The 27,924-nt window shown below is 36.4% G+C and overlaps 1 protein-coding gene across 1 annotated transcript; it reads left to right on the top strand.

Moving 5' to 3' along the window:
• Positions 1 to 1,710: 1,710 nt before the first annotated feature.
• Positions 1,711 to 27,643, top strand: LOC134537869 (integumentary mucin C.1-like). The gene is made up of 4 exons (XM_063378762.1): positions 1,711 to 1,980; positions 11,735 to 11,812; positions 17,168 to 17,491; positions 23,606 to 27,643. Exons 1-4 carry the CDS (start codon positions 1,896 to 1,898, stop codon positions 23,698 to 23,700), a joined length of 582 nt encoding a protein of 193 aa, XP_063234832.1. The 5' UTR covers positions 1,711 to 1,895; the 3' UTR covers positions 23,701 to 27,643.
• The last annotated feature ends 281 nt before the right edge of the window (positions 27,644 to 27,924 follow it).

Here is a 27,924-nt window from a genome sequence, read left to right on the forward strand (position 1 = left end):
ATTTAGCAGATAAACACGAAACTGGTGTTGCCACCACTTAGGCTGGCTGGTAAATACGTAGAAAAGTTCCTATGTTCAGGATTGTTTGCAGTCTAGCCTGCTACGAAATATTAACGTCTCTGAAATTACGTGGACACGCCAGCTGGAGACGTTCACGTAAAAGTCCCTTGGAAATGAAAATTATTTAGATAAAACACACGTTACAAATTACACGCTTAGAATGACGATAATTAACAGGCGAAAGTTAGTCAGTGTTATTCTCAACACTTATTACGGAGGATCAACGACGATAACGATTAATTGGCTAATGAGCCGAAAATTGCGCACCACTACTACGCGGTCCTTAAACTGGACATGGAATTACGTATGAAAATAAAGTTCCCTGATGGGAAGAATTTAATGAGTTAAGAGTCGCACGAAATATCATGCGACTGGGTTGGGGTCGGCGCCGAGCTGATTAAAAGATTTACAAAACTTACACTATTGCTGAAATGTTGAAGAGATGCTAAAGTTGATGACCTGACGTTCGCGGAGTGCCCGACCCCTTCGAGCTCCAGACGGTAACTGAGCGCGAGACCGCCCTGCGGCCTCGCGCCTAACCACGTGAAACGCGGGAAAACCGACCAGGCCAGTTTTGGACTTAAAGACAAGTTACAAAATATATGCTTATAAAACAATTAGACACAATTTCCCTTACATGAATCCTCTTTTAAATTGTTATTAATTTAGTTGTTTTAATTTGACAAAATAATTATATAATTAATTAGGCGCATTGCCACACCCGGCCGGGCGCTGATGTCGCTTTGGTGTTCGTCGCGGCGCACTTTCACACACTCGGCGGACATCACGCTCGGGCGTGTTCGATGCACTTAGGAGCAAGTGTTGTTGTGGCATAACGACCTTTGCGGACCAGAGGGAGCACCGGCGGTTGGCGTCAGTGCTTTATAATTTTCTCGGATGAAATTAAGTTTCTATTGACTCTTTTACACCACCATATAATTAAAATTTCACAGATACCCTTCAGAAGGGAGTTTTTGATGGTATCAAAATGTTTCTGACATGTACCTTCCTTTAACTACATAAAGCCACGTTTATTTTCCAATTCACAGAATATTTTTTTTAGCAGATCATTGGCGAGAGAAATGCTGGCCATAATACCTTCAAACTGCAATGTACTTTTTCTGACCAGTCCAACTGTACACTGCGATAGATAAGTTAATCTGCGAGTAACATCTGAAAACTCTTTGAAATATATTGTTGTGTTACAAAAGTCTTCTTCACTACCCATTTTAACAGCCTACAGCACTGTTCACACACAACTTTCTTCAACACTTTATAGTGATGTCATATTGTTACAGTGTTAAATATATTAATTTGATTTGTCGACCCTTTGTACCCTAGGAATCAATTCTTTTTAAATTGTGGTGGGTGATAAAATGATCATAAAAGTAAAAAAAAAAAATTTGCTTAAGTTTATTTAAATCTTTTAATTATATTTGTGTTAGCTATATTGAATGCATCTGATGAAAAAAAAAACAGTGATTTAAAAAGAAAGTAAATAAAATACTTAGTTACCACCATTTATTTTTTCAATAAAAATTTGTGTAACAAACATTTAATTTATATACTTATTTTTAAGTTTCTACTTTACACTTTACACACATGAGTGTCAAAGACAGGGAAAATTACTTTCATTTAATTTGTAACTCTATGGTTCACAGAATCTCTGTATTTCGTGTTAGTTCACTGTGTACTTGTCTGCCACCGTGTACTACTGTACTTTGACTTTACTTCTTTTTCATTAGTAGTAGTCACTCTTAATACAATTTGAATTTGTTAGAGTTATTGGCGACTATTTAGTTGTGTGTTCTACGATACCAAAAATATTGAAAGCTATGGAGGACCGTATGTTAGTAACAATTTTTACTTTTGCATTCGTCGCAGTTAGTTTTGTTTTATTGCCAGTTACTTCTGGGAAAGGTTAGTAATTTGCATTTATTTTGTTATCTTGCTATGACAGTTGTTTGAAATTAACGTTTTATTTTTATTGGTTTATAGTTGAACATTATTATTTACTAATGAATATTTATCCACGAAAAGTAAATGGTATCAATTTGACGTATTGCTTGGTAAGCAATTGTACTTTATTGGGTCAAAGGTCGAATGGGTTTGACGTATTCGAAAATAAGTTGTACGTCTCGGTGGCCCGTACACGTTTTGTGTACGCATGCCAAAATAAATTACTGTATTTCCGTATTTGGTCTGCATATTTAATGTGTAATTTGTTTTCGGTTCATGCATGCTTGTATAGTCTTTTGTTACAAACTTACTCTTTAATTGCATGGTCACTTGTCATTGGAAAAGAAAATGGGTGTAACATTTTTTGGTATTTAACTACTGAAAAAATGGATTTTTTTTTTGTAATTTATAATGATTATTTTGAGGCACATTGAGGTATTTTCAAGAACCTCACATGTAATTAACCATTTTTCATTTGCTTGTGCAGTAACTTTGCAGTTGCCATGATTTAGTTCAGTTATACGTAATGGTAATTGTGGGTGTTAAGGGGTAATGTTAATTTATTATAAATCTTATCTAATGTAAATATAGTGGCATAAATTGGTTTTGTGCTTTACTAGCGCAGCTGAGACTGTTTTCATCCGGGTATGATCCTGTTGCCGTCATACTGTTTACTTGATACTAGCTGCAACTTGATCCTGTGGTTCTCCAAAGATCTTTAGGAATATATCTTAGGTGAGGCAGTTTTTTAAAAGACAGGGATGCTTAATGAATGTTACGGCTGGGGTCCAAGACTGTTTCTCACCCTAATTTGTTTTCCATTTCCAGTGAATATTGTAATTGTAATGGAAAACCAGTTAGGGTGGAATACAGTTTTGGCTCTGACCGTAATGTATTCACATTAAATATCTCTGACTTTTTGAAAACAGCCTTGGCCATGCTAAATTTCTAAGGATCTCAGGAGAACCACAGGCTCAAATTGAAGCCGGTATAAATTAAATAGAAGGTTGGCGACAATATGATCAGGGATATCTCTCGTAAACAGTCTCGTGTTACGCTACTAAAGCACAGCACAAATTTGTCACTATAATTACATTAAAGGTAGTATTTACAATAATTTTAGACCAACCCTTGCCCAAAAATACCATTTTTCACACCTGGCTGGAATAGTAGAATCATAATTTTCAGTGCCTTGGGTATGATGGCGGCTACGTTCCCATACAGGTGGACATACACGTGAAGTTCTTGAAAATATTAGAGGGACTTATCATTAGAAGTAAAATGAGGAACTGATAAAATCCATTTTCATGAGTTTTCCCCTTTTCTTTCAGAGTGGTGCACCTACTGTAGATAATTAGCCTTTTTTTTTTTAACTTGGTCAAGAACTGTTAACATCTGTGGTTTGTGTCATGATCAGTAGAATTTAAACAGGCTCAGGCACAGTGAGCTACTGGTCAACAGTCAGAAGTGTATGTGGAACGTGGAATTTCATTTCCTTGAGTGTTTTGTGCCAACCGGGGGGAGGGGGAGTTAGAACCTCTTTTCTTGTGGTTAGCTTTCATTTTATTTTCTTTTGTTGGTAGGGATGATAGAATGCAAATGGTTTAGGGGGTAACATACATCCCCCATTTGGTTATGCATCTGATTGGCTAAGGTGCTGGTCATATGATGCTGCTGTTTTAGGGCTTAGATTCTGATACAATTCCATAAAATAATTATTGATGACATCAACATAGTGGAGCTTACACCCATACCACCTCTACATTCTAACAGAGTAATTGTGAGAAAATTGGAGTTTAGGTGATGATCATTAAAAATATTTACTTTTTTCAAAATTTGTTGTTAAGGAAATTACTCCCTTAGTAAGAACCAGGGACCGGAAATTTACTTTAAAAAAGTAACTCAGTTACAGTTACAAATACTCCATTGGAAATGTAACCCTGTTACAACTACAAGTTACACTACTGAAAATAAACCAGTTACAGTTCTGAGAAAAGTAACTTTAAGTTACTTTAACAGTTACTTTGTGAAAAACTAAAAATGATATACGTAATATTGTTATAATTAAAAGCTAATAAAACATATTGTGTTTAGTAAAGATAATTGTTTATTTAAACTGAAAAATTTTAAATAGGTCTTAAAAAACATTGAGTAATTAGTTCACACTACAAAATTGTTCGCAGAACCGCACAACAAGCACTTCACAATAAGGTTATTTTTATCACTCGACCCAACTTCGAAAAAATTAGAATATGAAGGCCACAGCAACGAAAATTCTGAACTGCTTTCTCGGCTTCTCGCTTCATTAGATTCTGTCTTTGCTTTCGCGCATGTGCACAGGTAGGTTAATTAATTAAACAGCACAGCAGTAAACCCGCATGTCGTAAATATTAAATAAATGACAATCAAAATACGAGCGCAGGCTAGCCAACAGCAGTTTTACAAGTACAAGCAATACCATCGCAAATAATAAGCTTGTCGGGATTTTCGTTCTGGGTTTGAAAAAATCAACAAATCGTTCGTTCAATAAGAAATACATTTAAAAAATGTAACGCAAGAAGTAACAACAATTATCGTTACTTTAAGTCAGAATAATGTAATTCAGTTACAGTTACTGAAAACTTAATATATTGCGTTACCACGATCGTTACCATAAAAAGTAACTGTTACAAATAACGTCGTTACTAGTAGCGCGTTACTTCCAGTCCCTGGTAAGAACACAATCAAATTTGTCAAATTGTTTGTAAATCTTATAATTTTTATTTAAAACTTTATATGCACGGGGTTGAAAAGAATGGTTATATAAAAAAGTCATTATTTCCGTACCATGTACCTACACTATTAGGTATATCCATTCTTATTTATTGTGGAACTTAAAAATATTATTTACAACTTTCGATCTTAATAATTTCTTACACGACCAACCATTACTGCAGGGGATGGAAAATAATGGCTTGAAAGTCAAAAAAATTAATAACTCCCTTAGTAAGTACACAATCAAATCTGTTCAGTTTGTAAACTACATAAATATTACATTTGCCTGAAACTATTCTTGATATATCCAACCATTGCTTCTGAGGATGAAATAAACAGGGGTTCAAGGGCTCCGCCTATCCGGGCACACATGAAATGTGCAGAGCTTCAGGAAAAACAAGATTTCAAATCTACTTAAGATATATAAGTAGGGTTTGCTTACGAAAAGCATTTAAAGAGTTCGCTGAGGGCTGAAAAGTACTTTTGATTTCGGATTACGTTTTTAAACTGTATTTTTAGAAAAGTTAAAATGGGCAAAAATGCATGTTTTCAGAGTAATTTTTAGGCGTAAATCTTGCAGTACAGATTCTTGAAAGCACTTAATGGACTTGAATTACACCTTTATCTTAATTTCTCGGCCATATGTTACGGTCGCCGCTCAGATTTCACAGTTGTCCTGTGACGACGGGAAAACTGTGCGCCAGTTCAGAGCCTTGTGCTTAGAGGCTATACCGCACTAGAATACCATCGAGCGTCACGCTTATCATCCCGCCTCACTAACACACAGAAACCCCTTACGAGGCTGGCCCCTTAAGGACAAAAAAAATTCCCAACTCCCTTATTAGGTAAAACCTGTAAAATCTATAACACTTAATTTCAAATCTTCTAAAAATCATCTAGAACTTTGGTCTCAACTTTTTTTTGATAAGATGAACCATTATTAAGTACATGGGGTGGATAAAAACAGGGTTTGGAATAAAAATAATAACTAACTTCTGTACCATGTACACTGTCTAACCTGTTATTATTTTTAACTCGTCAAATATTGTCTATAATATTCATCTTAAGTAAATTTTTATGTACCTAACTAAAACAAACATTTGGCTGAAACAATTTTTGATAAAATGAAAAACGGGTGTTTAAATAAAAAAAATTGATACTTTCTTTCTATCAATTTAGTTTGAATATATTTTAAACCATATTCATATCTTAAACCTTGGTCAAAAACAAATTTCTAAATAACTACGTATAAGTTCAAGGATTGAAAAATAGAGTTTAAAGATCAAAAAAAATTCATAACTACCTTTGTAGGCATAATATGAAATTAGTTCTAAGCTAGTCAATGCTGGATGCATTGAGTTAAAAGAAAAATTCAAAACATTTTCGCTGTATGAAATATGAGAAAATGTTTTATTGATCATTTTGGAATATTGGACAACATATGTGATGTCATGTACTTTAAGTTCTGGTGGTGTCAGAACTTTAGTTAACGTTAAATTGAATGAAAGAACATTTTGGCTTATTACAAAAGGTGTCACACTTGAACAATTTCGTTAGTCTTTCATGAGTCTTATAAAAACTTTTTTAATATTGTTTTAACTTAGTGATTTTCATACCACCTGTTAGTTTGTCTTTGACACAGTTACGTATGTTTTCGTCAGCAATATTATTGTGTCAAAACAGGGAAATACAGTTAAACCTCGTCTATCCGGTCTTATTGGACCAAAGGCAACCAAGATAATCCAGGTAACATGTGTAGGCCTAATAAGCAAAACAAAATCCTAAAATAAGCAGATGTACCATTTAACATAATAAATAACTATGTTTTGTAACAAAAAAAAAACATAGTATACATGCTCTATATTGTTTACAAGTCATTAAAAATATAAAAGTAACTTTTCACATAATTTCTTAACAAAGAATTCTACTCTCTTCTGTTTCAAATATGTATGGTGAATGAATGAAAAACATGCAGGCACATTTTCGTGTTCTAACCGTCTTTGTTTGCTTAGATCTAGAATACAATTGTCATTTTTATGTGCAGTGAACTTTCAATAAGATGGTATGAAATCTTAAATTAGTTTGGTAGCTGAACAGTTGAGTTTTGAGCCAAGTGTTAAGTATTCGAAGCTGGTATTGCAGACAATTTCAGCGTGTTTTGTGTTTATCCATGATTTGCCCTTTGATAAAGTAAGATCCCAAAACAGTAGTGTTAATGCCAAGTGATAATGCATGCAGCTTACTTTTATCTGATAGACGCTGGAGGCCTTTCTGTGAGCTTCTCCGCAGCAAGGGAAGGACGGTGGAATGAGCTGTTGGCAGCGATAAACCAGCTCTTTTCAGTCTTGCTTGACCATATTGTGGCCACGTCCTAAAACTTACATTGGGGTAGTTGTTTATTTTTGTAAGCCCTCGTAACTTAATTTTGAAATGTAATGGTTTGGTTTTTAGTTACGTGATTAAAGGTATTTTAATAGCCAAAACTGGTGTTAATTTACAACTATAATGATTTACAAGCTTGCTTGCATTAGGGACTTGCTATAGTTAGGCCTCTCATCTACCAGGAGCAATATTAAGGTTACTCAAGAGCATATAAATAATAATAATCCAAACATGTGAATACAAAATAATACCTGCAAGATATGAAACATGTATTGTTTTAAAAAAAAAAAATGGGCACATGAATGACACATTTAGGTATGAACAAACACTTATTTGGCACTTAAAAAACTTGTATGTACAGCCAAAATCACTATCACCAAGAATGTGGTGGTTGTGTGGGTAGTATCTAAACTGATAGAGGCTTGTTAAAATTGTGTAGCCATGTTGAGAGAATTGAGGAGAGACGAACATGCTTTGAGTAGTGAAAGGGAAGGTGGAATACTCCAAGGAGACGGATAAAGTGAGGGGGAAAGGGCAGAACTGGCAGAGAGGATATTTGGAGAGGCCTGTTGTCAAGATGAACCCAGTGACAAGTTTAGGTCGAGAGCCTCCGAGGTGCATTCCTCACAAGTACTGACCCCAAGATATAATCACCAGTAGAATTACTGCAACGTCTTTGATAGTAATTACTGGGGAACAAGACACTTAAAAAGACCAAAAAGACCTTTAGGCGAATCAGGAAAACCATTAGCTACATTTTTTAAATGCTGTATATTTTGTCTACGGCATTCAGGTTCTAACAACCTAACCAAACAGGACTTATTTGTTGGCTACTGAATTTCACAAACTTATCAGAGATCATGTGCAAGAGCTAATGTGTTAAATTTCTTTGCATTGTTCTCCAAGTGCTATCAAAGTTGCGCAAATATTGCACCCAGCAGTGTTGCAAGCACATCTGGCATACCAATGAGCACAACAAACAAATTAACATCATTTGAACCAACACGGTGAACATAATTTTTACTATTTCTCTCCTCTGTAAGTAGTACTAGCAGTTTATAAAAATAATTAGCACACTTAGCCAGCACCACTTGATAACATGCCGTTATCTAGTTAACCAGCAAGTGTCCGTAAGGCACGTTTGTTTCATATAACCAGTCGGAACTTATTAGAAAGGCACATATTATGTAGTAACAACTAACTCGGAGCATATTAATAATTATATTGATATTTTATTGAGCAGATAACAGTGAACAGTTCCTAACCTGGCACATTTTTGACGACAGCCATGCCAGATTAATAATTTTGCCAAATAATTGAATTTTAATGTAGTTTTATATAAATACCATAGAAAATTAACATACAGTAAAATAGTTTTAAAAAAAGTTGTAATAAGCTGCTCTATAGAAAAAAATACTAAAGATCAGCATTAGACTTCTTCAACAAATCATTACGGAAGTGTACCTGTGAAACATAACCTGCTAGAAAACGGGAAACACTGCACTGACATGAAAGCAGAGGTTGCAATGAACTCTAAGCGAACTAAAAATGCTGGCAGCGCAGTGATGTGACATGGTAGGCAAGGACAGTGGCTGGAATCTACCTGTAAAAATCAGGACCCCAAATTGTAGACCTAGTAAAGTCTTATACAATGGTGAAGTCAGTATTTATATAGGTCCTACCGTTTATCAACATTGGGCCTCCTAAAAAAAGCCTTCACAGACTTTAAAGGTGCATCGTGAATTGGAAATTTTTTTGGGTGTTGAAAATTTCACTTTTGGTAATGTTCAAGATTGGTGTTTTTGACCCGCTTGGTCGACTTGCTCCATCACATTAATCCTGCTGACCAAGCATTTAATCCAGACAGTTGTAGAAAAGGATGGACTGGTATGATGTACAACCAATGGGCACGGTCCAGTGCTGGAACAACTGCCTCAGCGGAGAACTGGCTGTGTTATCGTCACTTGCCATCCCCAGACTAGTGAGAGGGCAGCCAGGTGTCTCCCACCAGCTCCTTGCCTTTCCCAGCATCTCTGCAATCGGATATGCTGCTGTGGTGTATCTTCACCTTAGTGGCTCTGGATCATATTAACTAAACACAAGGTGGCAAAACTCAAAAACTAAATTGGAATAAAGTTTAAAAAATATGAAAACACTACCTATATTGAAATAGTGTGTTTGCTTCATTCATGACTTTGCAAACTGGTAGACATCATTACATTTATCAACCTTGAATGAGATTGCCCATCTGACATATCATCTAGCCTCCGAAAATAAAATAGGTGATGTCAAAATTTAGCGGATGCTACATGCAAGTTTACACCTGGTAAAAAAATATGCTGTGAAAAAGTAGGCACATGAGCATTTGTTGAATTGTGATGATACCTGAAGTATACAGTATAGCTGCAGTTGTGTGTGGGTTACTACAATAGCATTTCTTAAGTTAAGTGTGCTTATCTTGAGCAATAAATTTTACTGAACATCCAAACTCTTGTCTTTCCCTTGTTGATTGGAAGTTAGTTGTTTTGCAAAAGTAAATAAATAAGAAAAGTTAAGTTGAAATTCAGTAGGGGTTGCTGTGTTATGTTAGGTTCCTAGGAACACCAACATATTAAAATTATTTTCTTACTAGACCAAATTTAAAATAATGTGAAGCTGCCATTGGCAAAAAAAAAATATGTGTAAAAATAATAGTAGCATTAGGTTGCAATCAAATACTAAATAAAATTAGCAAAATAGGAGACATAATTTTTCATTGTCATTTACAACTGTCATATTGCATAAAAATATAAATCTGTATTTCTCCACTTAAACAAGCAACCATCCTATTAATAGCACAAATCATCTCATCACAAGCATAACTGGTAGATTCAGTACCTTAAAATTTGGTCTTGGGAAAATTTAATATCTTGAAAAATGCTTTTATTATGTTGGTGTTTCAGGGACATACCAATAACTACTGCACTTACATTATCTGTTTTGTACAGAACATCATTGTTATTTCCAAGTGAAAAAACACAACTGTAAAATGTTGGACTTTGAGCGATCTGCCTAGACAAGAGTATTTGTTTAATGGAGGCGGGATGATAAATGCATGCTCGGTGCTTAAAGTGTGGTAAGCATCAAAACTAAAAGCTATGAACTAGCTAATAGTCTCCTCATTGTGTATGGGCAACAATTTGATTTGAGTGGTAACCATAAGATTATATGGTAGAGAATTGAAGATAAAGGCGTAATGCAAGTCACTTAAGTTTTTACACCAATCTGTACGGGATGTTCTAAGACAAAAATTTCTTTTAAAAGTATACATTTGTGTCATTTTAGCTCTCTTAAAAATTGGATTAAAAAGGGAATAGAGAAATGTAACTACTCTTCTGTCTTCAGCATATTCTAAAATGCTTTTTGCTATCTGTACTCGGATATTTAAACCAGTTTTAAAACTGGAGGTATTTTTCTGAATCTCTGCACACCATATGTATCCCGGATACGTGGGGCCTTAACACCGTATGTGTATCTGAGCAGGCGGGGCCTTAATACATGGAGCTCTGCACACATTGTGTGCTAAGGAAGGCGGTGGCCTTAATACCTATTGCTCTGCACACGTATATGTGCTTGGGTAGGCAGGTGCCTTAACACTTGGAGCCCTGCACATGTATGTGTGCTTGTATAGGCAGGGGCCTAACAACTGTAGCTCTGCACACTGTATTTGTGCCCTGGTAGGCGGGGTCTTAACACCTTTAGATCTGTACACGAATGTGTGCCCAGATAGGTGGGTGGCTGACTAACGGTGGCCAATACTGTGTTCCTGACATTGAATAACATTATTTGAGAATAGAAACTGTAAAAAAGTGTCTTAGTGGTATACAGTCCGTACAGTACTTTGCTTTATTGATTATGCATTGTTAGATATTTTGAATAGTTCTGTACAATTTTTACAAAAGCAAATATCAAAGTATAATTGTAAACATGTTCTTTTAATTTTACATTTAGATTCTGACATTTGATCAGGCAAATAGAGAAGCAATGATGGGACAATACAGAAAGTCAAGAAGTAGTCTATCAATTTGTTAATAGTTCACACAGTGTATTATCTTGAATAATTCAGATAGTCGGCCGCAAGGAGAATGAATTTTTCAGCATCTCTCGCGTGTCTTTTTTTTTGTGTATATAGGTCACATGTTTGGATTTTCTGAGGTTGTTAAAATGAGAATTATTGATAATATTAAAACATTTGTAGTCAAAAACTTAATGATTTTTCATTATAAAATTTTATCATAGCCAATCACTATTTGCAATAGTAAAAAGTGTAAAATTTTGACCTAAAAACTGTTGGTCAGGATGGTAATTTGTGATGACTCCCTCCCCCCCCCCCCCTGCCCGACCTACCATCCAGTTCCTTCCATAAACCTGGATGGTCATAACCTTTGGTTTCAAAGTTTTATTGTGAAAATACAATAAAAAACCTTGTGTTGTGTAATTGTCTGCCAACCCTAGTTGTAGAGTGTGTGTTGGCCTTATCAGTAGGAAAATCCTGTTGAGTGAGTGTTATTAATCTGTTATGATTGATTGTTTTGAGCAGTTGGTGAGCGTTCACCTATTCAGCCAGTTGTGCAGACGACCCCAGCTAATGACCAAATCAACAGCAGTACGCCTACCCGTAAGAATTGTTTGTTTCTTGCTTTTACCTATTTTAGTGTGTGTAGCCATAATGTGATGATATTGTTACAAGTAAGAAATATAGGTCTGGGAAGTATAGCAAAAATTAATTAAACATAGTTTATTTATTATATGAAATATGCATGTTTTCCAAAATTACAACAATCTAAATTACTGTTCACAAATTAATCACACTTTCGTGAGTACACTATTTACTCTACCAACTGTAGCTCGGCTCGACAGTGGTTCTCTCTGCTGTTGTCTCTTACCACTAACCTCTGCTGTGCACTAGACACTCGTCCATGTTATGACATTGTTCTCGAAGCACCAGTCTTCATACATGAAGCTCCTCGCTCATAGCCCACTGTCGCTTGCCAATGTACTGCTGCATGTTGCTCTGAGGATTCACCAGTATCACTCAATCACTCTCTCTTGCAAGTGACGCCACCAGCCTCTCTCTAGCTCTCTAGCTCTCTAGCTTGCCGGTGTCCCCATCATTCTTACACCACCGCCCCAGGTTGGCATCGCTCTATATACTTGCTGGCAATACCTGTAGCCCTCCGAAGTGTCGCACCATCAAAGTCTCCTTGACTTAACACTTGAAACTGTGTGAACAATGGTGACCTAGTTACGCCACTTCACGCAGGAGGGATCTGGGAACCGACCGAGTCCTCTAGAGAGACAGAGAGGCGCTCGGACTCCGTGGGAAGGTGATGCCGGGGAGAGGGGTTATCAGAAAGTGACCGCTTATGCAAGGTCTTTGTTGAAAGCGGTGGGGAAGGGGAAGGGTGTTGTACTCCCCAGGAAACCCATAAATGTAACCTTGGGCCATAGCCCGAGTGAGCCTAAATGAAGTTAGACCTCTAATCGTGAACTCTCTACCATGGGTGTGGATGAGCCGAGTGAGCCTCAAGCTCACACTAACGCTTGCATAAAAATCCATGGTACACCCGTCTAGAAGGCTACGGCCTCGTCTTAACTCAAATTTTGCAGTCGGGGCACGAGCTAGCTGAGTGGGCCTCAAGGAAGCGGTGCCCCAGCGTGGGGTCTCTGAGCGACCTGGGGACGTCGCCACGTGGCTGCTAGCTCGTGCCACACATCGGAATATGCGGCGTTCTCACAACCACCACCCGCGCCTGCCCCACGTCACTGAGTAGTGCCACTGTGCATCTGTGGTTACACATACCCTGCCCGCATCGAGAAAGACAGAAATTTAAAGTCGGCTACACAGAAAAATTCACGAGCGTGACAACATGATACGACAGTGAGATACTCTACAGAGAGGGAATGTTGATGACTGGGATGTGTAGGGTGGGGGGATGACACGTTGATCGGCCCAAATGCTGGCTAGGACCCCGGCCATCGTTACGGGGAGGTGGCCGTGTCGTAACCGGGATGGGGCGAGGTGGCGTAGTGATAAGCACCGGACTCACTTTTCAATAGATCCAGGTTCGAATCTCGGTCCAGCCATCGGGATTATAGTTTCAGATGGTTTCCCGAGGTAACTTGAGGAAAACGATGGTGATGGTTCTCTACTGCAGGCCATTGCTATTTGGTTCCCCGATATTCCAGGTTTTGTGGTGTGAAACTGTCATGACCTCGCTGTTTTATGAGATGTGTAATGCAAAAAAAAAACTAAATAAAAAGGACTGGGGGTGCTAGTTTGTTGGGCATTGTCTTCCACAATATGTGGGTAGTCAACACCACACCCAGTCTGAAACCTGGAAGGAAGTTTCCCACAAGTGAAAAATCCATGTCCTGGCAGGAATTGAACCTCTACCTCTAGTTCACATTGCTCCAAACAATGTAAGCCAAAATGTGGGATGATCAGAAATACTTTTAGAACCTGTTGGCTGTCATAGTAGCCCTGTGTCACCTTAGTCCCTCCTCAATAATGGAAGCTGCCTTTTTCTTTAGGAGTAGTAGATACTAATAGTTTTGTTATTAATGTGTTAAAATTGAGATAATATAAATAAAAATCATTATAATTATGCCTATAAACTTTTGTGCATTAACATTCAAGTTGGCAACTATTAGCAGCCACAAAAGTAACTAGTGCACTGCCTTGCTTCAGATCCTAACTTGAAATATTGAGAATTTCAGTTGTCACGAAAGTCCGGAACTGCTCTGGTCTCGTCCATTAAGCTTGTTGCTAGCTTGTGTTGGATTATTGTTCCGAATTCCGCAGCGCAACTGAGCGTGCCACGGATGTATACTGCATTCTGAGCTTATTTCACATTTGCGATTTGATCAGCATGTGTGTTAGGGATTTGTAATTGTTATTTATGTTAACATCTCATGTGGTTTAATAGCGCTTGTTTTTGGTCGAGAAAGTGAAATGTATGACAGCTACTTGTCAAGCCGAAGTTAGTCAAACATTTTCTGTGGATGGAAATCCAGAGAAGTGGTGGAGAGGGGTGTGTATGGAGTATGCTGCATAGCATGCAAGTTTTAAATCACTTTTTTGTTTGCGCTACCATTGCTTTCTTTTTACTACTGTTTTTGGACATGAGGTTACTGGTATTTTGGTGTATGCAAAGTTATCAGTGAGCAATTGGCAGATGGATGAATTTACTTGTTATATGTCTGCTAACTGAAAGAATTTGAAAAATTAGCTACAATGGCGAGGTGTACAGCTTGAAATGGTGGTTTTGATGAATGACTTGCGTTTACGTTGAAGAAAGGTCCACAGTACTAATACAACTAAGCAAAAAAAATTAATTACTCAAATTAAAAAAAAACTTCCATTTAAGTGACGCACCTATAAGCAAAACAAAGTTGTCCACTCCACTTAAGCGGGCAGACAATGCTGCCAAATGACGAGCAAAATAAGGCTATGGAACTGAAAACCTTTTGAGGGCTATTAACCTTAATTATTTGGAATTTGTAAGAGTATATATTATATTTACAATAATGTGGCAGCGATCAGCAGGCAGGAACAATCTTGCCAACAAGAAGGAAATGTGGCATCTTATGTGATGCAAGGACGACAGCAAAGTACAGTATTAGTTTTCATTACTATCGTAGGACATGTCACTTGAGCGCTGAGTGATAAGGTGGGTGGTGGATCATTTACTGAGTGTTTAAAAGTGTTATTAGAACACGAAATGTTGACGAAGGTGATAGTAGCTGAACACAACATATTTTACAACAGGGCATTAGGAAACTCTAAGGCAAAGGCTGAATTTTATTGAATTTTATTCTGTTTTAAAATTGAACTAGGAAACACTTTTGTACAGTAAATATTTTTCCTGTTATTAAAGTTTTTTTTAAAGTCTGATTTGCACATTGTTTTAGGCTCACACTTTTTAATTTTCCTTGTCAAACTGTATCAGGTTTGTTACTATAAAGAAATAATTTTACTATAAATGTAATATGGTGAGAGAAAACATTAACATTCTTGCTCTCGTTTGTAAGTGAAGTAGATTAGTGAGAGAAGCAAGATTCACTGAAAGGAAGAACTACCATTCTAGTGCTTCAAACAATTAGAATTAGAGAATATAATTTTATTTTTATCTTTAAAAAGGTAATTTTTGTTAAATATTTAATCAAAATAATGTTATACTAAATGTTTAAGTATACAGTCCATAATAACTTCAGAAATATTATTAATGAAATGCTTATGTGAGAAAAAGTATGAAATCTTTAATTTATTCAAGAACACTAAAACTATTTTTATGAGTGATATTCAAAATCATTATTTCATTTTTAAAATAATTCCTTATCTGAGCAAGATTTACCTTACCCTTTGTTATTAAAAATATTTTGAGAGTTCTTAAACTGTAAAAAGGGAATCTTTAGAAATGGTTGAACTGTCAGTCTTGATTTACTAACTAAATTATTTAAGTAATGATTGTGACTTGAAGTTTTTAAATTACATTTCATATTTAATTACTTTTTTAATGCTAAAAAAATAATGTACTGTTAACTTAATTCTAAGTATCAGTTGCTCATTGTACCAACACAGCTTAAATTCATATATGTTTTAGAGGTATATAGAAATGTCAGGTTTGTGTATTCTTGTGTTCACTGTTCAGGAAGACTGCTTTAGATGTAGATCTTGCTAGCCTTTGAACAGGAAGGTAAACGAGAAGTTGTTGAACTCCAGTAAGAATGTATTAAAGGTGTTTAAAATAAAGTGCTCATGGAATCTGCTGAGGCTGCAAATACTGCAGTCTTGAGTGTTCTTAACTTTGATGACCTTTAATAAAATAATTGAAAATAATGTATGGCATACCTAAACAATTTGAAACTGATTTAAATACTGTGTTTGAATAATAGTAAAAGCATTTAGAGGGCCAAATTGTTATTTTCAGCATGTTAAATAGGTTAAAGGGTTGGTGAAAATAATATCTAGAAATATGAAAATCCACTAGCGCCATATTAATAAAAATTTTAAATGATATTTTGAGGAAAACGTGTTCATATTCACTCAGCAACATTCCAAAAATTGTATTTTTAGTACCTAATAGTAAGGATGCAAAATGCTTGTGAATATTCATGTCAGCCCAGCCTAAAGACTAACACGGTCACAACACAAGGTCACTACACTTAAAAACTGCTGCGCAAGAGTGAAACATTGAACATCAATGTGAAATTTTCCACTTAATTTAGGATGATTACTGGTTGTGGAAATTATCAAAAGTCCAGAAAACTGTCGAGTTTTATTAATCATTTAATACTTGTGTAAAATGTACCAAAAAATTACAGCTGGAACTTCTTGAAGGAAAAAAAATCTTTGTTGTGCCAACCTTGAAGTGTTTGTCCAGTGACTCCACACTATAAAATTTTATACCAAGTTATTTGTTGTGTGAACCAGCAACCTGCTGGTTCATTTGCTGAATGACTGACGACTGACATGCACAGCACAAACTCAGCAGCAAGGAAATCAAATCGTTCTGGAACATTCTGGAAAGTTAGCTACACCAGTTTTTGGCTGTGTTTACTTGCACACATGACATTGGTATTAAGCAAGCAACATCATTCGAAAAATATTTACAAAAAATTCTTTGTCTAAACAAATGTAACAATTACTTTTATTAAAATCTCATCTATAAGTTTTGTGTTTTTTTTTAACAAAACTATTCCAAACACAAATATTAACTAGAAAAAAAACCTTTACTTAAAAAAAGTTATCACGTTATAGGTATCAAAAAAATGTTAAATTTTACAGTAAACTGTGTTTCAAAAGTCTCCACATAAAGCAATGTCCTGGAGTCATAGTATCCAAATCAAAAACTTTTGTGTTATTGCTGGAAATATGTGACCATAGCAGTGTTAAGTAAGGTAGTGCTTCTACTATAAGATACTTGCCTGTACACGTATGTTAATTAGTGCCTTGTGTGTGTTGTTTCAGCGAACACGACGGAACCTGTCATCACGAATGTGCCATCAAACGACACCAACACCACCACCACTGTGAAGCCCACCACGCCCACCACCATTGTCACGACTACGCTGGCGCCCAAGACCACGGTGACCACTCCGAACACCACCACACCAACCACCCCGACTACGCCAGCGCCCGATCACACCACTGTGCCCCCCACGACCACGCCGGCTCCCAACACGACCACCACCGTCCCGCCCACGAAACCGACCGTGGTGCCGGCCTCTACCACCGCTGCCCCCACGGTGCCACCGTCCAAGGACAGGCGCTTCGATGGGCCCAGCTTCGTGGGTAAGTCTGCAGCCCTGCGCCGGCCCTCATTGGGCAGGGCAGTCCGAGTCTTTATACATTGGAGATGTGTTGCCTAAATTATCACCGTAAAGTTGACCTCAATTATTATTTTTGAGAACCTGTATTTTTTTCCCTTTTCGGTTGCTTCAACAGTTTTTCTTTGCTTTTTTTTTGTGCTGTGTGTTCACACGATAGTACACACCGAACAAAAAATCAGTCACCCCTGGAGAAATCATTACAAGCATAATTATTACAGTGTAACTCCGCCTCTGGACGTGATAACCGTCCTGGATTCGGTTAGGAAGTGTGTCTACAAGGTTGTGCAGGTACGTCACACCCAGGTTAAGCCCCTCGCTGAGGATTTGATTGTGTTGTTCCACCAAATTGTGGGGATGCTGATGTCAGCGTTTCACCTGCTGTTCCAACGTGTCCCACAGATCTTCATTGGGGTTCAAGTCAGGTGATTGTGCAGGCCAATCGAGATGTAATAGGGCAGGGTAGCTGGTGTCATCTTGAAAATTGGGTATACTCATCATGCAGATGTTGACTGAAAGGCAACACCTGATCATCCAGAATGTTTTAAGTAAACATGCTGGTTCATGTTAGTGGTCACCGCAGTGAGTAGTCCCAATCCATGATACGAAAAATACCCCCCAAAACATCACAGACCCACCTCCGGCTTGAACCTAACCTCCAGGATACTGACATCCAGAATGAAATGCTTCATTTTGCTTTCGGTTCACTCGACGATGTGCATCATTGAAAAACAGGCCAAAAGGTGATTCTTCAGACCACATTACGTTCCGCCAGTCAGCTGCTGTGAATGTTCAATGATTTCTAGCCCATTGAAGACGCCTGTGTGAGCAACGGCCTCTTGAGAGATGACTGACTCCATATGTTCATTGCATGCGGTTTCCGTCGCTATGTTCTCTCGCCAACAGGTTGGGATGGACCTCATTCACTGACTGCAGCAATTTCCTGTCGGGTTTGGAAGCGATTTTGATTCACAAGCCGTGGAATGTGTTTCCGGTCCCTTTGTCAGGATGGCCATGTTCGTAGACACGTTGAACAGTCCGCTATGGAACACCAACAAATCCAGAACTTTCACACACTGTATGGCCAAGGGCATGGCCAAACACTATTGCCCCTTTTTTCCACTCTGTCGCATCCTTACATCTACCCATGTTGACGTACACTGTCCACTTGAAACATCAATGTCATCACTGGTCGCTACTGCCTTATGGCAGTGCGCATGCTGTTGAGCAAGGGATTCGTTCGCTGCCCCATCTGTAAAGGTATAACGATCCATCTGTACATACACGCTAGGGTGACTAATTATTTGTCTGGTGAGCTTACGTACAATATGTTCTGATTTATGATGTATCTATTATGGATGTGTGAAGGCTTTTTATTAAATTTAGAATTTATGAGACTATGACCTACCTGTTGGTTAAAGATCTCCAATTTTTTTCTGTCCATGTCTTTCACACTATAAGAATAAGGAAGTATTTCTTAGTAGTATAACAGGCTGAGCAATGTAATTAATGATTGCCATGGTGTCCCTAACACTGCTCCATTTGTTAGCAAGGGAGTGAGGGACATCCAAGCTAGTTTAGGCCTTGAAGGTTTCATCGTCTCGCAGCAGAACGAGTTGTAGCACTGTAGCAGGTGCATAGTCCGCTCATCTGTCAGGAGGGCATAGCTCAGTACCCCATGAGAGCAGAATATTCTCACAACCTGCTTCTCAACTGATGCTCGGCTACACCCAGTGTGTTGAATTTTTTTGGTTTTTTTTTGCCAATTATATATTTTATGAAGGAACATTTTAGAACTGAGACCATGGAAGCTGTTGTTTGTGCTTTACCAGCCGTGAGAACTCGTAACTCTGAAGCAACTTCTAGTTGCTGGCCGCATTGCAGTTAGTCATGGGCAAAAATTTTAATCATGAATAATTTCAAGATTTTTTATGAAGAGGAGATAACATGTAGCTTATCTGGCAAAATTTTCTTCGGAACACAAAATGTGATGCTTACATAGCTGAACATCCAAGCAATTGTCTGATACAAGAAATAAAAGCATGAAAATACGTGGCGAGTGAAGCAGAGCCTAGTCTTATGTTTTGCAAGTAAGCCAAGTTATTAAAGCAATTACATCCATGATTAATGTCCATTTTGGTGGTCTTTGCAGGATAAAAAGTTATTTATATTGGTAATTCAAAAGAGGGCACATCACACTAATATTATAAATGCGCTAGTTTGTGAGGAGTGTGTATGTTAGTGTCTCAATCACGCCCGAACCACGGAACAGATTTGGACGATATATGGCATACAGCTAGCTCATAACTTAGATTAACACATATGCCATATTTGGTATGGAATTTCATTCCTAATTGGGTAAAAAAAAGGAGTAAACTCATATTTATAACATCAAATCATAGGTCGTAGACATAAACAGTGAGTTATCATATCCTTCTCCTTGTTAAGACCCGTCTGCTTAGTGGAGCTCGCAGCGGCTAGCGAACTAACAGCGCTAATAACAGTTATCTCTTCTCTAACAATTAACTTTGCATGTGTTTTGGATTAAGCTGATTATATGTATTATTTATCAATTTGGTTGTAGGTTATAGGTAAATTTTATTAGTGACTTGAATTTCATTTTTATCAAGCACACAAATCTTTCGCAGATCTATGGATATAGCAAGACAGAAAGAAATGTCACTTCATGCAGAACAGCAAAGAATTAAGCAGGTGGTGAAAAAAAATCGTAAAAACCACAAGTCATATAATATTATATGTTTTGAGCGTACTGGGTATGAGTTGCAAAGTGTTGATTACTATAGACCATAAAAATAATTAAAAGTTAATAAAGGAGCATTCCATGCCAGATCATCCAGGGGTGTCTACCCCACCATCTGAGATTTGGATGAAATTTGGTACATAAGAACATCTATTTTTCATTTTTGGAATATTGGTATTACAGTAGTCTCGCTAATCCGGACTTGTCCAGACCGGACCCTGTCCGGATCACCGAAAGTCCGGATTAACCGTGATCAACTTTAAAATGTATCAAAAACAAGTTTTATAGGCTAAAGAAAAATCTTTATGCTTAAAAATCAACTGTGTTTTTTTTTATAAAGTACTTAAGAAACTATGTACATATGTATGTAACTTATAAATAAAACAATACATTCCATTTACAATTAATTTATATTTAATTTTTCGTTGAGTTTGAGCTCGAACGCTTGTAATGTTACGCCCGACAGCAGAACGCCTTGTTCACGTTGTTGGCAAAACCAAATGTACAAAGCCTCGTCTAAAGTTTCATTTTTTTTAACGTGCTTCTGTTACCCAGACTGTCCTTAACTCACTATTTTGGCACAAAAATCTTCAATTTCTTTCTGATTTTTTTCCAATCAGAAACAGTTGGTTTTCCCACTCCTAAATCTTGCGCGAGTCTAGTTAATGATTCACCCGCATCAATACGAAATAAGACTTGGTGTTTTTGCTCCATTGTTAGTCACTTTCTTACTTTGCTCTTAATAAGTGCACACAATACAACACTCGCACTGAATAAAAATAACTGTCACGAGCACCTATCACAAGCACGAGTAACCATCCACTGAAGGGAATAAAACAAAACAACTCGCAGGTATAGAGTGATTCACTTCTTGGAAAAAAGACGATGAGCGGAAAACTAGTGGTAAGACTCCCGGCAACTGAGGGCAAGAGGACCTCTCTCTTAGAAATATTTTCTTATTTTCCTTTGTCACAACATTCTTTTTCATAATTTTTTTTAGATCTGTCCGGATTAACCGGATATCCGGACTAGCGGAGTCCGGATTAGCGAGACTCTACTGTAGTTTGGAATTTATAAAGCCCTTCAAAGTTTCACTCTGTTTGGTGGAATTTTTTAAATCTGCAATCAAAGTCCAGTGACACATTTTGCTTCAACTTACATGTAATAACAGTTATTAATCTAGAATCTTGAAATTCACCATACTTATTTAAAATTTTACTTGGATTTCGAATATCACTCGTAAAATGTATGTAAATGCCCAGAAGTACGTACAATTTATGTTGTAAGTGGAAAAAATTAATTGCCAATTGCTTGGTGGTACCATTAGAAAGAGCACAAAATTTGCTACAAATTGGTAAAATGAAATTTTTTTATATTTACCTTCCTTCTTTATAGGAGCAAGTTCTTTGTTAGTTCCACATGGTCGGGTCCCCGTAAACTTTTGCTATTTCTGGGGATGCTAGCTTTCAACATCGCATCTTTATTTTGTCCGTGTTCTTTAAGATAATAAAAAGTTTTGACTATCTGAGGTCATATCGTTTTCCGATTTCACTCTTGCTGACGTATCTTAGTTCACACTCTTGTATTATAAGCAAATTTTGTGGATAAGTCAATGCTTTACGTTTTTGGAAGCTATTTTTTGATGCAAAACTCAACGGTACATAATATGTAGACTATTCGGGAGAAGCACGGACATGAACTCTAAAACCTCCCATCAGTCCGAATATTTGTGGCCAGTCTCGCCATAAATGTTGCAGCGCTGACACATTTTCCTCTTTATTTCACCCCCTTTTTTTTGTGAGTCTTCACGTGCTGCTGAAAAATTCCTTTATCCCGTGCCGGATGTGCCTTTTCAATTACTTTAGTTCAATGTCAACCTTCAACCTAGGGTAGAGAGATAGAGGACAATGCTGGGAAATAATGGAATGAGGAAAAGGAAGGGAAGTAGCCGTCGCCTCATGTGAGAGAGCCACTAGAGAGAGAGAGCATGTTGTTAGTCACCACAATCCCACCCAGGGCCTCTCCTCTTCCCCTTTCCCTACTGCTGGGGAAAGTAGCGGAACGAGAGACAAGGCACATTGCTTGTCACCAGTCACGCCACTTCCTTCCTCATCACTCATTTAGTGGTCTTTGTGTCAAATGCGTGAATTTTTTTCAAAATGCAGTTTTAAATCACTCGTACTTACGGAAGGACCAACAAGGAAACACTTTTAATTACCGGACAAATTATGATTTACGTAGTCTGACGCATTACAAAACTCTTGTATCTTCGAAGGTCTCGTATGTCGTACTCGTAATAACAAGGTTACACTGTATATTTTAAGTATCAGTTTAGAAATGATTTGTGAAAAATTACGGCAGTTATATATATTTATTTACAAATTTTTGAATTGATGTTGGTTTTAGGGTCTAAGGTCCATGTAACGAAAAATTATATAAACATTTTCGGGATGTCTCACCATGGTAATGGTTGCAATATGTAGTATTACTTCAAAATATCTTGAAAAATAATGTGGAAATTTTTCATTTTTTCCTTGTGATCCCTGAACCCAAATTATTAAAAAGAATTAAAGTAAGTTAATTAATAAACATCAGTTTTGCAGTATCCCTAGTTTTTAGAAGTGGATTCTCAATATTTTTTTTTGACGTGACGTCTAATAAATCAATGAACGCCGGCTGTACGCACAAAAAAGTGTCCCGTTACGCACATTGTCCCATTACGCTGTGTCCCGTTACACTCATTGTACGCTTGCGCCGCATCTATCTCTCTTCCACTCGATTGGAACAACCATCGATTTGACTTTTTCGAGACACATTAAACTTGAATCACTCCCATTTATTTCCTACTTTTCCTATCATCGTTCTATCCTTAACAGAATAACACAGTTAGGAAGAAGTTAAATAGCAAACATGTATAAAAGTTATAGTTAAAATAATCTCTTCGTTGAAGTAATAAACATATTTGAATTAATGAGTGCAAATAAAAGGAAATTTATAAATTAAATTGTAGATTTCATTACACTCCTCCTTTGTATCCATACACAATAGTGATAATCCAATAAAAATGATTCAATTTTATTCATAAAAGTATGCAATCATTTCATCAATATTTTGTTATGACGTCACGTTAAACTATCGTCCGTAAACCGACTTTACAGACAACCAATTTTTTTTTTGTTAAGTGGAAAATTGACGTTTTCAACGAAAGGTGCAGAAATTGGCCTGAAAACTGGCGGTATCGCAGCTGTGGTGATGCCTGTCGGTACTCCCCGGGCCTGCCCCTCCGTGCGAGCAGTCACGCGTGCGCTGTGCTTGCAGGGGGAATCGTGCTGTGCCTGGGTATCCTGGCCATTGGCTTCGTCGCCTTCAAGTTCTACAAGGCCCGCACCGAGCGGAACTACCACACCCTGTAGAGGGGTCCCGGCCGCGTCTGCTTTTCTGTGTCTTTTTGTTTACGAGGTTCCGTCAACATCAACATCGTCATAGGTTTACGTGTATGTGTGCAAATTGTGATTCAGAAAATATTCATATTTTTTTACTGGGTGCAAATTTTGTTTTTTATGATATGGTCGACATGCACACTCTTCAGGAAAATATGCAGTTCAGTTATTTCTGTTGAATCTCTCTGCAGTGAGGACTAATACTCAGCTTACATTAGTACCTTGCATCTCTTGTGCAGGGAAATTTTTTTAGTAGGTATTTAAACATTCAGAATTTTTTTATGAATAGTGTGCAGTACCATTTTTCTTTCATTTATGTGTTAAATATTGTATTTATAAGTTTCTGTGATAGGTAGGGGAAAGAGCGTTAATTTATTTTTGCCAGGTTTTTGAATATATACCTATTTAGGTATCGTTTCATGAATTTTTTTCAGTTTTTTTACTTAAGTTTTTTTTTTTAATTCAACGTAACATTTTAACATTGGAATTTAATTTATTGGTTTTATGCGGGATCTCAGATTTGACCTGTCATTTTACGTTCTGTGTAGACAGTTTGTTAGTTCAATTTACATCAGCTTGGTGCCACGTGGCCACGTTGAGGGGAAATGCTGGTGTTCCTACAGTGCTTGCTTCTGAATGTCTTAAGTGTGCACTAGTCTCATTGTGTCGTGCAAGGGGCATGTGTATTCGTGCCAGCGTTGGGTTTCTCATGCGTGATTGGTGGCGTGCGTGGTGTTTTGGTATAGTTAATAGCTTAAGAAGAATGTGATCTATGATGACCTTAAAAAAAGGATCTGTGATTGAAGTCATGTACATTGAAACTTTTCTCTAATAATTTTATAACAAGTTTTTCACAGGTGGACTAGTCTGCATCTGCAGCTGACACATACATACAGGATGTTAAAACAGAGAAGATAAGACTTGTATATTAATCTGTCACATTTTTAAAGTAATAGTGGTATAACGTTAAGATTGTTTGGTTTGCAGTAGATTTTTATCTGACAGGTGTGTTGCAACCACTTAACAGTGATCTAGGGCACATACTTAAATCAGGGATTTTGTTTGACACTATATTTGATGCAAGGTAGTTAAGTTTAATTGACAAAATAACGTAAAGTGATTGCTTTATTAGTTTCACCAATATGGCTGGCATAATGAAATTTTATAGCAAAGTTACATCAAGCCTGGATGCCTTCGAATCTCTGAAATATATATAAAAAAAAAAATTAATCCTTCATTAAAGTTTTGGATGCATGCATAATCATAAACTTCATGTAGGTGCACACTTAGAAACTATATTTGAAATACACATATAATATATGACCTATAGAGAACAAAAGATAAATTTACTAAATTTTGGTGTGAAATTGAATGAGGGAGATTTTTTATATTGGTTATTTTACCAACTAAAAACCAAACTGCAAACAAATAAGCACTTTTTGTTTGTAGAGTCAGAAAAGGGGGTTGCTGTGAAGTTTAATGTTTATGCAGCTCTGCCAAGATATTTGAGAAGTACACACCGTGATTATAAAAGTAATTTTCTTTTAAAATTATGTTATTGTTGAGCAATTCACACAGTAGCAGAAGTTTATAAATTAGTACCGTATCATAAAGATGCTTTTTGCTATCAGTATGAGGAAAAATTTTGATGTATCTTGGAAAGTTTTCTATTGTGGGCGTAAGTAATTCGGTGATAAATATAAATGAATGCATGCAGTTGTAGATTTTGAAGTCTTGAATTATTTGCACACACAGATTGCTTGTATGATGAACATCCTGAGCCCAAAGTGTGACTTAAGACTGCCTTTAACTATGTGGACAGTGTAGTTTGACAGTCATTGGAAAGGAGTTGATATCCTGTGGCATTGATACAAGTAAACCTCTGTTCATGGTGGATGTAAGATGATAATGTTTCCTTTTTATTTTTTCCCTCTTCTTGATAGTTTCTGGAACATGGCATGACTTCGTGTATTGTGTATTGGACAAGTGTTTTTGTCAATCTGAATTGTGACGCTTCCACCAAAGTGAGTGGAGTTATGAATGGTTAGGTACTTGTGGCAATTTTTTGACTAGACGGGTTTAACGAAAGAGATGTAAACATTTGAATAGGTAATATTTGTTGTTAGTGTAATTTGATTTCACTGACAAGAGTTCTCAGTATACCACATTTCAGTTGTAGAATGCAGTTTTTAGTTGGCATGATTCGAATGCTCTTTAATTCCTACTCAATATAGTGTTGATATAAAAGTGCTCTTAAAATTTTGGAAATTGTTCATTGCTCTGATAGTGTTATAGAATATAGACAATGCTTTAGTGCGTGTATGAAGGGAAAAAAATCTGTTACCTTGCATTTAATGTTTTCTTTCAACTCTTTACTACCCTAAAAAAGATGGTGGTGAAATGTATATACATATGTGTGCAATGGATGTTATGTGATGCCATTATTACATTAAGATAGTGAGGTAAGTTTTACTTTGCTTTCTTATTTTTCTGATTGTTATCGTGTATTCTTTATGCTAATTATGTAGTGCAATTGTAAAACCACAGGCATTTGATCAAACTTTCACATTGACATTTTCTCAAAAATGTTTGAGTATGTATGTATATAGTTAAAAGATTTTTTTACATGGTGGTTTTGGCTTACTCTGGAAGCATGAATTTTTGTAAAAAAATAGGAGTTAATATGTTGGATCAGAATTTTTTTTTTACAGTTTGTTTTATGAAATCTGCAAGAAAAGTAGTTTGAAACAGGGTGAAAGTATTGTATGCTCTAATTTAAAAATATGGACCTCAAGTATTAGTTAGTATTACTTTATCTTCAGAAATTACATGAAAGTTTTTCTTAGCACTCTTGCATTACAAATTAATTTTCATTATTAGATCATTTTCGTTATTAAGTCTTACGGTGCAGCCACAGCAAGAAATACATTTTTGCTCCATCATGTACTTATTAGTCACAATATTTTAATGTAATCTTAATGAACATGTAATTAAGAATGCCTAGTTCAGCTCTGTTTCATTTGTCACACTTTGTTCTGAGTTTTGTTCTTCAGTTCGTCATATTGTCATTCAGGGTCATGTGTTGCGTCACCAAAGATTCTCCTTCATGCAACAATTTACTTTAAAATATTCAGCTTTTTAAATTACTATCTTTAAAACTCCACATAGTCATCGTTTTAACATTAATCAGTCTGTTGCTTTCACATCTATCAATAATTGTTTATATTATTGCATTTGCAGAATAATCTTCTAACTTGCAGATAAATGTTCTGATGGGCTTTTTTTTAGAAAATGAAAAATGTAGAAAACTATTTAGGTGGAAAATGTCTTTATAATTTATTTGTATTAAAAGAGCTTCCTCCTTTTTCTGAAACTGACAACATTCTCTGTTAAACAATGTTTTTCAACTTCAAAATTTTGAAAATTAGATTCAATTTTTTTTTTTAAATGAATAAAAGCTCTAAATTATAATTTTATAGAACATGTTAAGCATGAGCCATTTTACTATGCATAATTTATGTAGTTACCCTTTGTTTATTTTTGGTTGATAAGCAATTCATTAAAATTAAAACATAAGAAAGTAAGGTTCCTTGATATTTAGCTGCAAGAAGAACTTTCATGAATTTTCACATATAACAGAATAAAATTTGTTTTTTCAACATGCAACAGAAGTGGTTTTGTGCTATTGAGTCCATCCATGTAATAAAAATTATAAATTATAATTAGGAAGTTGTAACTTTTTGCAGTGTTACATTCCTTCTTTTGTCAGCAATATTAGCTGTTATAGGAATTTGGATCTTCTAGGAGTAATATTGTTACAGTCGTATTAAACATTATTGCAAACTAGACTTAGAATCTGAAATGAATTTGTAACATTTGTGTATAATTTCACAAAAATAAATATTTTGTCTTCAAATTTGTGTTTTTTTCCCCCTCCACCCAAAATAAGAAAATTGCATATTATTTATTTGTTCAAATTTAACAAGCATGTATTTTACAACTATACTTCAATTGTGTGATGTAACATGCTTGCAGTGTATTTTCATGCTCTGTAGTTTGGAGTTTATTTGTGAAGAATAACCACTACAAAAAAAATACATGTTGCAGAGCTGTAAATAAGGGAAGTGTGTTTGTGTGTGGGGTAGGTAACTGCTCCCTGATGGAGACTGCAATGTCGACCGAAACGTCGGTGAATTA

The sequence above is a fragment of the Bacillus rossius genome, chromosome 12, assembly GCF_032445375.1.
Source record: "Bacillus rossius redtenbacheri isolate Brsri chromosome 12, Brsri_v3, whole genome shotgun sequence".
Taxonomy (NCBI): Eukaryota; Metazoa; Arthropoda; class Insecta; order Phasmatodea; family Bacillidae; genus Bacillus; species Bacillus rossius.

Coding starts and splice junctions, on each gene's coding strand:
- LOC134537869 (XM_063378762.1), top strand. CDS start 1,896: ATGGAGGACCGTATGTTAGTAACAATTTTTACTTTTGCATTCGTCGCA. Junction 1,981..11,734: donor GCCAGTTACTTCTGGGAAAG/GTTAGTAATTTG, acceptor TGTTTTGAGCAG/TTGGTGAGCGTTCACCTATT. Junction 17,492..23,605: donor CGATGGGCCCAGCTTCGTGG/GTAAGTCTGCAG, acceptor CTGTGCTTGCAG/GGGGAATCGTGCTGTGCCTG.